Source organism: Netta rufina (assembly GCF_964035555.1).
Source record: "Netta rufina genome assembly, chromosome: 1".
Taxonomy (NCBI): domain Eukaryota; kingdom Metazoa; phylum Chordata; class Aves; order Anseriformes; family Anatidae; genus Netta; species Netta rufina.
In genome coordinates this window covers 130,607,776-130,620,267 of record NC_140123.1, presented here as the reverse complement: position 1 = coordinate 130,620,267, position 12,492 = coordinate 130,607,776, and the positions used below count along the sequence as shown (strand labels likewise).

General features: G+C 35.7%; 1 protein-coding gene across 18 annotated transcripts in view; it reads right to left on the bottom strand.

Moving 5' to 3' along the window:
• Positions 1-12,492, bottom strand: part of C2CD5 (C2 calcium dependent domain containing 5) — a 66,818-nt gene that overhangs the window by 18,059 nt on the left and 36,267 nt on the right. For 9 of the 18 annotated variants that reach the window (XM_084283819.1, XM_084283820.1, XM_084283824.1 and 6 more), the window contains 6 exons: positions 9,891-10,005; positions 7,445-7,540; positions 5,520-5,711; positions 2,929-3,115; positions 1,681-1,845; positions 1,223-1,363 (listed from right to left, as the gene is read on the bottom strand). In XM_084283819.1, the coding sequence (XP_084139945.1) occupies positions 1,223-1,363; positions 1,681-1,845; positions 2,929-3,115; positions 5,520-5,711; positions 7,445-7,540; positions 9,891-10,005 (896 nt within the window). Of the gene's footprint in view, positions 1-1,222; positions 1,364-1,680; positions 1,846-2,928; positions 3,116-5,519; positions 5,712-7,351; positions 7,541-9,890; positions 10,006-12,492 lie in introns of all 18 variants that reach the window. The other 9 variants (XM_084283818.1, XM_084283811.1, XM_084283821.1 and 6 more) reach the window with 2 other exon arrangements.

The window sequence follows — 12,492 nt, the reverse complement described above, 5'->3', positions numbered from 1 at the left end:
ACAACCTTAGCACTCATAATTGCCTTCCCACCATCTCACAGCATTTCCTCATCACAGGAATTTTTTTTTAACCACTCTTTCTTATGTATTTCCAGTGACCAATGATTTTACCTGAGGTCAGAGTAGGCAGCCTCATTACAGCCCCTCGAACACTGTGTCTAATACTCAATTTCTTAACAAAGGATACAGTAGTAAGTGGTTGCACACATGACAAGTCTCTTCTCCTATAAATAAAAATTGTGCTAACAAAACATAGGGGCGCATATTCTAGGACCAACACATTGACATAATGTAAGGCACTAAACATAGTCCTTAAATTCAGGCTTCATTCTCCAAGCATCAGTTTTTTCCCTACTCTGAGCAGCATTTATAACATACTCTCCTATGCACTTATGATTTTCCTTTCCACATAGAAAACTCCTCTTAACCTTCCAACCACATGTACCATGGTCTATATATAAGGTGGAGGGAAGAATTCCCTGAAACAGTAAAAAAATGAGCTGAACTCTGCTTGGACCATATAATGCAGTCCTTAACTAGCTGATCTTTGCTTGTAATGTATTGACCTTCTCAACGAGGCCACCCAACGGAAATACACCTCGCTTTCCTTACTGCTATCCCTCTACCGTAATTTGAGAAATGCGGAAGTAAAATGGAGGCTGGGCATATGTTTTTTCAGATATTTTTTGTAACTTCTCCAAAGGGTCTCTTGCAGCAAAAAGGTCTCTGGGAGCTTTTATGCCTTAACATAATCCTGTTTTTGAGAGAGGCATTCAATCGTTTTGTATTTTATCAAATATCTTCTGATCATCAATTTCAATGCAGTGCCTCAAAGAGCACCTCTCACCATTTTTGTTTTGAGGATACAATTCCATTCCCGTTGGTGCACACAGAGGACGATAACTGCAAAAGTGCCTAATGAAAATGGTCGAACAAATGGAAGAACAATTCTTACCAGCTTAGTTATAATTCTGTATCTTGTGACATGCTCACAAAACCTTTTTTCAGATATTGTCAATAGGGGTACACAGTAACTATGCTTTAAACAACTGTAAGAAGAGAAGATGTTAAAATTTTGATTTTTCTTTCTACTGATACTAAATAGAAAAATTTGTATACAATTTAAAAACTGTCTTTGGGAATGAGTTAGAGGTTTTTTCCACCTTTTTTCATGTGTATTTCAGGAAAATAAAAATATGAAAGTACTGAAAACATTTATCACCTCCAAGACAAAAGCATCCTTCTTCCCATGTGAAAGATCTAGCTCTGTAACTTCATCAGAGCTTTCTGACTGAGATCTTAACAATCTGGAACGTTGTCTTGGTTCTGGAATCGGAGACCCAATGATTTCTTCAGGTAGCTCCTAAAAAGGGTATCAAATTAACAATTGCTCTACATAGCTTCAAAGTAATTCCAATTCTAAGCAATTTATTTACAGTTCTAAGAATCAGAACATTCTGAAAATAACTGAGAAATAAATCTGAACAAGATCAAACTGATTTGATTATGTAGATTATGAAACCTGAAAGCTGCAATATGTTCACAAAAATAGTGAAAATAATACATTAAAAAAACAATTTACGTTCAAAGTGATTCAATCTAAGAATTCAAGGATATACATATCATGTGTGTGTTTGATTCTGAATGCTTGGTTTTTAAGAATACAAAAGTTTTACTTACTGGAGGGTTAATCTCATAAAGCTCCTTGTTTTTTGCTATCGTGTCATTTATTTTCTTTTGCATGTGAGATATATGCTGCTCATAGTTGCCATCATTTGGAGTCTTCCCGGCGATCTGAATACCACCAGGTGTTGGCAAAGCTGCTAGATACACACCTGTTGCAGACTTTTTAAGAAGTCATTAAGAAAAATGATACTCTTCAGCATCTTCAAATCTCTTAAACAAGCGCATGCTTTTAATATTTCCATAGAAATAGTTTTCAATAAATAATGCTTATGCTACAATGCAGTATGATGTGTACATTGCAGCACGATCGCTCTCTACAACATGTTTACTTATGCAGAACAATTATTTTATGAACTCCCTCCTTCTCATAGATGGATGATGCATGATGGAGCTCATAACTTACCTAAAAGTTCCAAACAAATACGAATTAAAACCTCTTTGTTCTTCTAAACTGTTGTGAATTTATATCTACAAAATGAATTATGTTGATATAGGCCTTGGCATTAGTATATCTTGCATAGGCAAGTGATGGTTTCCCAGTTTCAAAGATTTAAAACCTGTCTAAACCATTTACAGTATTATTGAAGTTGTGACAGTTCCATTTTGTATTCACAGGAAACAGATCACCAGTTCAGACAAAAGAAAATGCAAACCAGTCAATATTACCCAAGCATCCTCTTACACTGATGCAGGAAGAAGCATAATTCACTGTTCTAACCCCACATGACAGAACAAGGTTAGAAAATATTGTGATTTAACATTTCCTCACTAACTTTAGGACACTTTCAATCTATCATTTATTTCTTCAGTGCCATTAAAGAAGAGGCAACAGATCTTTCTCTTGTTGGCAACTAACCAAAGCATGTATTTGAGAGACTTAATTGACCTTCTTTGTCATGGAACGGTAATGCAACTTGAGGAACAGGAATCTCCGACAGGACCTTTAAAGAACACAATAGCTTTTTCTGTAATTTATGCCATTAAACCATTTAAAGCTTCTTTTCCTCTCATCGCATTTCTAGTAATCTCCTCTAGCAGAGAATCAAGACGTTCCAATCTTCTTTTCTGGCACTGAAAGACAGTCTGTCCTCAACATTTAGGCATCTTACTGCTTTCCATTACTTCAATTTTTTCTTAAAATAACATTTTAATATCTCTAGTTACCCTGAATTCCACAACACTTATATGTCTTCAAAATACTGTAAGGAAGCAAAAGAATTCTAAGATTAAAACTGTACTTACTGCCAACCCCATTAGCATGTTTTCACCCACACTGATTTGAATTCTTAGCCCAAACAGAGCATTCATTCCTCTCAGCTTAAGTTTATTCATCAGTTGAGTGTGCACTTCATATTCCATAAATGGCAAGAGATTACTGATAGATGTTGCATTTGCTTCTGCTTGAGCTTTCTTCTTTAGACGGCATAACCTGACAAGATGAAGTGGTGTATGGCATCAGCAGAGAAACAGTTTCAATGGACTACTGAAAACCAAAAGGGATGACAGTATATTTTGATCTTCCTCCCTCAACGTATAACTTAATACAAATAGTTTCTTTATAATATATTTTAAAATCATGTAAAAAAATTAAAGTAAACCTTGTCATTAAGATCAAGGCAGACTAATACACTGAGCCTCGATAACTAAGATTTGATCTTCATTTTTAATAATAGCTGTTTTAATTATCAGTAAAAACATGCAACAATAAAGGAAACAAAGTAGAACAATATGTAACCTTCAGCAATATTTAAAGAATATTGTCTATCAAAGCAGTAAACAAAAATTAGAAATACTGCATTTTTCTAGACTACTGAACAAAGTCACGTTTCCTTCCTTAAAATATGCTTAAGGGTTGCTATCAAATAGAAACAACATGCCTCACACAGGTCATTTTTCACAATAGTCTGACAGCACCGAGTAACTAACAAACATCTATTTCATATTTCTGTTGCTGCAAATCTCTTAAGTGCGCCACGTACAAGTACGGGAAATTACATCTACTGGTAGAACTTTAAAAATTCATATTAATACAGTTATTCAAGGCACACTTGGGAATAAAGGAAAATAAGTAGAAGAAAAATCAAATGCTCTCACAATTCAAGCACTAACAAGATTAAAAATACTTGTATTTCCATGGGGGAAAAAAAGAGACTACAAATACCATCTCTGACTACACTGGTAGTCATAGTCCATCCACTCTTCGAGTTTATAGTCCCATAAGCTGAAATTCAACCACCACACCTGTGTAATGATTACCTACTTTCAGTGGCAAACTGTCATTCAAAAAGCAAACAGCTTTTAATTTAACGATACAGTCACACACTTTCTTCTAAGGACCACCATTACTGTATGACTACACAAAATGTGATAATTTACCCAATCCTATCAAGTTGTGAAGTTTATCTCAAAAATCTTTGCCACTGTAGCTCCAGGCTTTTGTTTTGTTTTGTTTTTGTTTTTTAGGGAGAGGGTTGATCAGAGGTTGGGAATGTTTTTGAGAAACTATTCTAAAGAAAATGGGACATCTGCAAGCGCTCCAGAGACACAGCAGGCACAACACTGTGACACAAAGTTGATTTCCAAACTGGTCCTGAACACACAGTTTCGTAATATGGAAAATACCAACGGAGAACTCCATAATACACCTCTACAGTAGCTCCAATAATTCTTCTCTAACACAACTCAGAGAATGATAACTGTAGGGTGATTAAAAAAATCTTACATGAGAAGTACAACCTCCTTCACAAAGCAGGGTCAGCTTGCGAGATCACAGCAGGCTGCTCTGAGCTTTATATAGCTTGGTCTTGAAAACTCCCAAAGGATAGAGAGTGCACAGCCTCTCCAGGCAATCTGCTCCACCGCCTGACTGTCCTCACGGGGTTGAAGCTTTTCATTATATCCAGTATGAATCTCTATTATTTCAGTTTATGCCTCTTGCCCTTCCACTGCGCACAATCCTTTTTCCATCTTCTCCATTACCTCCCCATAGGTCTGGACAGGATACTGTTAGATCCCCCTGTATCCTTCCTCTCTCCAGAGAGGACAAGTCCAGCACATGTGCTCCTTACTCTTTTGTTGGCCCTCCACTGAACTCACTCTAGTTTACTGATGTGTTTCTTCGTCTCAGAGAAGAAAAAAAAAAAAAACTCAAAGGGTATTGTATTGACTGGTCTCCCTCAGTGTGGTATCACTAGCAAACATGAAGAGAGTGGAGACCATCACCCCCTCCACATGTTCAACAAGACAGGTCCCACTGCAGACCCTATTACACTTGTTACAGTCATCCAGATAGGTTACAAACGACAACCCTCTCAGCCCAGGGTAGTAGTTACCTACTCGTGTAGCTGGCCACCCCATACAGACTGTACACAGCTAACCCTTCCTTCTTCACCGTAAATCTCTTTATTCTCTTTTCAAAATTCAAAGACTAGAGTATAAGCTGGATATAGCTGACAATTCTACAGAGATGAAGTTCAGTTATGGATGCAAGCACAGAATTAATACAATTGACTTTAACAGTTGAGTTTCCAAGGGAATAGCTGTAAATGTTCACATTAGCAGTGGCAAACAGCAAATTAAAGCATGAAAACTCTAATCCAGGCAGACAAAATACAGCAGTGCCCACATAAAAGTTACCAAGGGTTCCATCAGCAAACATGACACACAATACAATGGGAGAAGGCTCTCCTTCTCCTCCCATACCCTAGTACACTGTCATTAATGCCTAGCAATTCAGCATCAAAATTTCAGATTTGATAACATACTGGATTTTAGCAACAGGAATTCTTTCGAAGATCTCTAAAACTTTACCAGGAGAAAATTTTGATCAATACCTGGCTTGAATAAGACATCCCTTCCCAATAACTGCTGCCTCTACAGGAAGATCAATTGTGGTGAAAAGGACATCAGGAACTTTTTGCTTCCTGCAGTTGTAACAATAAGTGAGGTGAGCAGGGAACGGCATGTTCAATTCATCATATGGAATATGGCAAAATCCACAACCTGGTGGTGAAGCTTCTTCAATCCTAAAAATACATTATGGAGAACATACTTAAAACATCTGCATCTTATTGACAAGCATCAACATGTGCACATGTGTATAAACACCTACAGCAATACCTACTTAAATCATACACTGCAGCTATACTCTGTTCTACCAACATGACAAGTATTACACCTCATCAATTAAAAGGATAACATTAGGCTGCACACTACTAGATAAAACAATGTAACAAAATTTGTGTTCAAACTTATTATAGAAAGATCAGATACATACAGTGGCCAAATGACTAAAATGTTACTGAGCTGGATTTAGGCTCTATGACCTTCTACATGTAGTCCATGGTACAACCGCTTTACAAAGAATTTGCTGTACCAAATACGACAAAAAGCCTTGTTTACCTAGATTGTATCCACAAACCTAATGAGCAGAACATGAACAACACAACAACCATCCTACTGAGAAGCAGCACAATGTGCATTAACATTGTAAGAGTAGCAAATTTATTTCCTAAGATAAGGTGTTAGGTAAAACATGTTATTCACTAAGAACAGTCAGTCCCCCCTTCCCAAAAGGAAGTATCTAGAAACAACCACTATAAAAATACAAACAAGGAAAGCATAGGCTAACTGCATCCCATCAAATTTATTTTGTTTCACAGTGATTTTTGAGGAGATGCTTAAACAAATCCGAGAGACTAGGTGTCGCTTTGTCAAGAGTACTTTGTCTCAAACATAGGCTTTGTCTGCCTGGTTGTTTTTACCTTCCTTTGGCATTTGTTATCCTTGCCAAGATTCTTAGTAGTAGTGAAATACATATTAAGATTAAAATGTAATATCCTTCACAATATAAACACAACTTTTCTTTCTCTTCATCTCTTACTTTCCTGACAGAATGTGGAGTGATATACTGAATACAAAGAAGTATTTTTGTTCTGGCTACAGTTTTCAAGAGTTTATCTACACAATAACAGCCTCCTGCTAGCAAAGTAAAAAAGTAATACACAGTACAACATTAGCAGGCTTGTATGGAAAAAGTGTTCAAGTATAATAAATAGCCTTACTTACAACTACAGCAATCCCTTGAAATACATGATGACTTTTCTGACAAACAATAAATTACCAATATATATTAATCTAATTGGTTTTTTCCTGAAAGTGTTTATGAATCATCACTCTTCACATTTTATTTGCAAAGGCAGAAACAAAGGGATATAGCAGAAGACTTCATGTTTTTCCTTCAGTTTAATGATTTTCTTCAAACTTCAACTAAAACATACATGCTTTCCAAGTCTGTGATCACCTTTGTTTTACAACTACGCTACTTTATTTCCTATAAAGCTCTTAAATAACACAGAGAGCATATATACAGATGTTATAGCCACAGCAGCATTTGGCTTATGTACTTTATCATACATCTGTCTTTTGTTGTTGTTTTTTTTTTTTAGTGAGATATAAAGTTGAGAAAGATACCTGAGGAGTGCCAAAGAAAAACATTGAGTTATCTGTGGTTAGTATCAAATGTGTTACCTTATTCAGACTGTTAGAAATAAAAAACAGAATATATAATTTGCTGCAGAGTTCCATTACTTCTGTTGTTGTTGTTGTTAGTGAAAAGCAGTAAAGTGGTTGGTCCCGCATCCTGCACTGTAACACTGTAACCTACCCTAATAGAGAAGAACTATCTTGGCTCTGAGGAAAAAAATCAACCTCTCCCTTCTCTGACCCTATGGAAAAGAAGCCAGGCTGCCATGACAACCTTTGTTCCAAACAGCCTTCCATGGTGCCATCCTGAAGAAACCTAGGGTTCAGTACAGCTGCTGTGCCAGACGCGGACAAAATACAGACCTCTTCACTATAAGAGAAAAGAATTACAACAAAGTGAATTCCTACTAGTTAGTGCCACTTTAAAATAAAACTATTAGGTTAAAAGGCTTGTACTTAAGTCTCAGTGAATTAAATATGGCTATTAATTTTATGCATTTGTGCAATTTTATCCATTAAACCTTACACACAATCCTCTTGTGTTATTTAAACCATTGTATCAGTAAGACGCAGAAGGACTTAAAGACTACAGAGGTTTGCACAAGATTATAAAGAATATGCTATAGCATCACAAATGTTAACCAGGTATAATAATGGTTTTCAATACTATAGTTAATAAAGCATAGAAATCCAGTCAACCAACCAAAGTAAAGCAACATCCGTTAAAAAAAAGGCTTTAAAGAATTAAATAAGCTGGAAGTTGAGAGCCTCATCATCTTACAGAGATTCACTCTCAAAATGCAGCTACCATACAACACTGACAAGGATGCTTCTTGGAGTATAAAAAGTAGCAGAACAGTAAAATTTAACAACAAACTATAGTAATGGTACATGTAGCGTGTAATGTAACTGACCATATTCCTGATTTAGCAGAGTTAAAGCTTGCAGAAGTGCAAAGCATGATCACAAAGCTTTTAGTATTTTTGAAATTGTTAAATAAGAAACAAATTGATAACTCTAAGTACATAAAATACTATGTTGGAAAAATATGGAGAAAAGCTTTCCCGCATTTTCTCACATGATATATTTTCCTTCTTAGTTGTCATTTATTTTCAGAATAATTTTTCTTATACAATATCTAGCAGACCAGTACTTACAGAAAACACCTTTGCTCTTTAAGCATGGAATTGAAGTGAATTGACAAGTAAGCACAGAAACTCTAATTTTAAGTTTTATGCTTACAGCATTTTTAAGTTTTAACTACATTAAATTTCTAAAGAAAAGGAAAGCATGAAATTAGCAGTCAGTTATTAGGTTACCTCTGTACACTGTTTCCCCATACTTAAAAAAATCCCCCAAATATTCATGCTTTTTTATAGGGAGACTAATGACCAAACACATGTTTTTTTCTATTTTTAGTGTAAATCCATCCACAAGGGTTAAAACTTGAAAACTACATATATGAGGTAAATAAAGTCTTTAATACACCAAAAAAAAGACAACCAGATAAAACAACGCAAGGAAAAGAAACCCGGCCTTGTCTGTATACTAAGTGCTAGTGGAGTAGTTACACAGGAAAGCAAGTACTTAACTTCCAAAAACTGTTCTCAAGTTTTGTTTTTCTTCAACTTACCAGTTGCAAAACAAAGCAAAACTTTTTCCTCCTTATCTCTTTAAAATGCAAATTACTATTACTTTTTCTTTGTAGTATTTAGGCATAATGAACTAGACAGAAAATAAATTTAGTAATCCAAGTCTGCTTCAGTTACATTCCTAGAGCAACTCAAACAACTAGTGAACCAAAGCATTTTTCAGATTCACTCAGCCCCAAGAGGAATTCTCCACAGATTACTTTCCCAAGGTATAACTAGACAAAAAACGTTCTTGGGCCAGAGAGAAAGAGGAGTAATTAAATAAATCCCCAGTTATTACTCCTCATCTCCAAGCTTCTCACATTTTGTTATTAAGCCACAAAACACCCAAGATTGGAATGGTCTTTGCCAAGGGGAATACAGCAAGACGCTGGAATTTTGCCTTGAGTTGGATGCAGGTCTGGGGAACTTAATCGCTTCCTAACCCTGTGCTTCAGAATGACTACTGCAGAGCTGCAGCTTAACATGTTGAACAGTACTGCAGCATTCTGAGAAAAATAACGACATGCATTTTCTAGAAAGCCAAAATTGACACCTGAAGTACCAATCTATCTTGATCCATCAGGCAGCACATTTGCATTTAATGTACAATTAATACATTCTTAGTAAAGAGCTTGTGTCTTAAGTTTGAAGTTAACCATTTAAGTACCAGTCTGCCAGTTTTAATCCAATACTGAAACTGCAATACACATACTTTTAGGAACAGTCTTAAGTGTTTAGGTAGATTAAGTTTAGAAAATTTCATAGATAAATTGTTACTACAAAAACAAACATGCAGGTTTCAAAAAAAAAAAAAGGAAAGAAAGTAGAACAATAAAATGCTTATTAGAGCACAAATGAAAATCCAGTAAAAAAACAAAAAACACCTCTTAACAAAAAGAAAATCTGACAACTTGTTTAGCTTTTTAAGCACAATACCAATATCTACATTAATTCAACAAACTCTTCAAAGTCTGCATGCTAGACAGTAACAACAACGGTGTTGAAATAGCTTATCATTTGTAATCCACTGCAGAAGAAACAAATTTTCTGTTTTATTTTGAAAATCAAATCATCATCATGATTTACCAAATGCTAGTTGATTCACTGTAGCCCACTACAGCATGACAACCCAATGCCTTGGCATGGGATTTTATTTCTTGTCTGATTTCTGCCCACCATGCATCTCGTGTCTCTGGTTCATCTGAAAGACAAAGCATAAATCAGTTCACTATTCTGCACTCCGTCAACATAAAGTTTCATGCAATTAATCTGTAAGTTTGAATTTTTTATATTCAAGCATTTTATCTGACAACTTTCTATTTCCTAGCTGTCACACTTCAAGTATTGAGCAAACACCAACGGGACAGTTTCATTAATTTTTTTGTTTGTTTGTTTTGTTTTGTTTTTTAAATCATCCATGGAACTGGTTCTGACAAGTTACTGTGTTCTTGTTGTCCATATGACAACCGACATCGAAGTATTGTAGACATGGTTCCAATCTTTACCTACTCTAAGATCAGACTGTCGGTTTCCAACAACGTATGAGGAGAATGTTATTTGCATCACAGACCTTCTGTAATATGGAAAAACTACTAGCAGCAGTAATGAAACGGTATTTATAGTAATAATATTTTACATAAGTGTACATCTGACATCTTTAAAATAACCTGAGCAGTTTTTGCTACTGCAATCTGAAGTCCTGCTCATCAGATTTTTAAAATATTTGTTCAAGATTATATCACTAGTCAAACACACAGTGTTCTGTGGCTCATTTCAGTACTTCTAACTTATAGAAACCATACTTATTTGCAACTACTTCTAAATTAACAACATTAAGAAGTCCAAGATGTATGCTGACATTCACCAATTTATTCATTTTTTGGTTCAGTATCCTGGTGACTATACTTTTTTGTTTTTTTCCCCAAAATGGAGTCTTTATGTAATTACCTTATTGTCTTTGAAGCATATCTTAAAATACATCCTAGCTGCTTTTCCTGAAAACTGTATTAAAAACGCAAAGAAAAGCGCTACTAGAGTAAGTCATTCAGCAGTAAGTTTCCGAGAACTAAAGCTCTCCTCCTGTGAATTTTTACACGTAAGTAAACAGGTACAATAGCTTAAAACTGGAGTTTGTGAAGTGTTTCTTCTTTCAAAATGGCTTATGTGTACGAATGAACTTAGTTAAGAACTATGGTAATTGTTCATACATAAAATAAGAGGAAAAACAGTAATAAACAGTAGGCACTCAGATGCTGCAAAGGGATCTGAACAGACGGATTCATGTACATTTTCTCTGAGATCAACTCAATTTTGCGTGGATACATCCAGCCCTTGAGATCTCCTCGCTAAATCATTATTTAAAATATCAATGCCAAAGTCTGAGATTCATTGGGAACCACTTTTGCACTTTGTTACTATTAGGAATGTTTCTAAGTATAGTGTATGATAATCACATATCATACACTAAGTTCTCTGACAACATGCAAACAAAAATGGAAGATGTAGATATACAGATATTTTGAAATTTACTGAAGCAGAAGTATTGTACAGCAATATGTATTCATCCATGAATTTACCTCAGTTTTTGATATGGAACTGGACTTTCAGCTTCTAAAATAAACTAGTGAACATTTTCTAATAATTAAAAAAGCAGAGAGGTTTGTATATTCAACCATATGTAACTTTACATGTTAATACATGTGTACTCATAGCATTGTACTAAGAGCAAACTTCAGTGTGCGGAATCAGGTTTATCCAAACTTGGCTTTAAGAACAAAAAAACGCATTGATGATTGTGGAAAACCCTCCTAAGAGCTGAGACAGAAACATACACACCACAACACAAAACAGACTAAGCATTTTCATGAACTGTATCATGTTCCATTATAGGTGAGTTCACCTTCACCAGGTTTCAATATATTCCTAGCAGAATCTCTAGGCACTATACTTTGCTGTTCCTCAAAGCAAAACCACTGCTGAAAGGACTTTTGCCAACTGGGAAAAATCAAATGCTCAACGTTATATATACAGTAATCCTGACTCAGATGGTTGGGGTACTTGCTATTGAGGTCTCAAACTTTTCAGCTTTTAAGAGCTGAGAATCATGCGGAAGTAGCCCATCACATCACAGCGTTTGAGTTCCCAAGCTCAGCTAGGCGAACAATTTGTGGTACACAAAGGAAAGCAGGAGACAAAAATGTTGTCTTTTGCATGTGCATCTCTGAGTCAGAACAGAGAGTGTCCTTGCTGCAACCAGCTGATGGTACTAGTGCTAGTGCACAGAGGAACTTTGGAAACCCATTTTAAGGCAAAACCTACAAGGTCTGATAAAACAGGGAGCTGCATGGAAGATGTGAGACCACAAGCAGATTCTGTAAATATTGTCACTAACTCTTCATGGTGGAAGACACATGGATCTCAGGAGAAAATTTTCCTTCCCCATCCAGTCACAGACAAGAAGTTTGTTTATTGATGTTTGTTTCTGTCTATAAGAGAAAGGTGTAAGTAGTAGGAAAAGAAGTATACTGACTATACTAAACAATTCTTGCTCAGTTAGACTTGACCACAGGCTGGTGGCTACAATCATGGATGGAACAGCCACACAAATATTTGCACTTCACAGAAAAACCTAAAATGGAGATGTAACAGGAGTCTTGCAATCTTTTTTCCAGACATAAATAGAGACTTA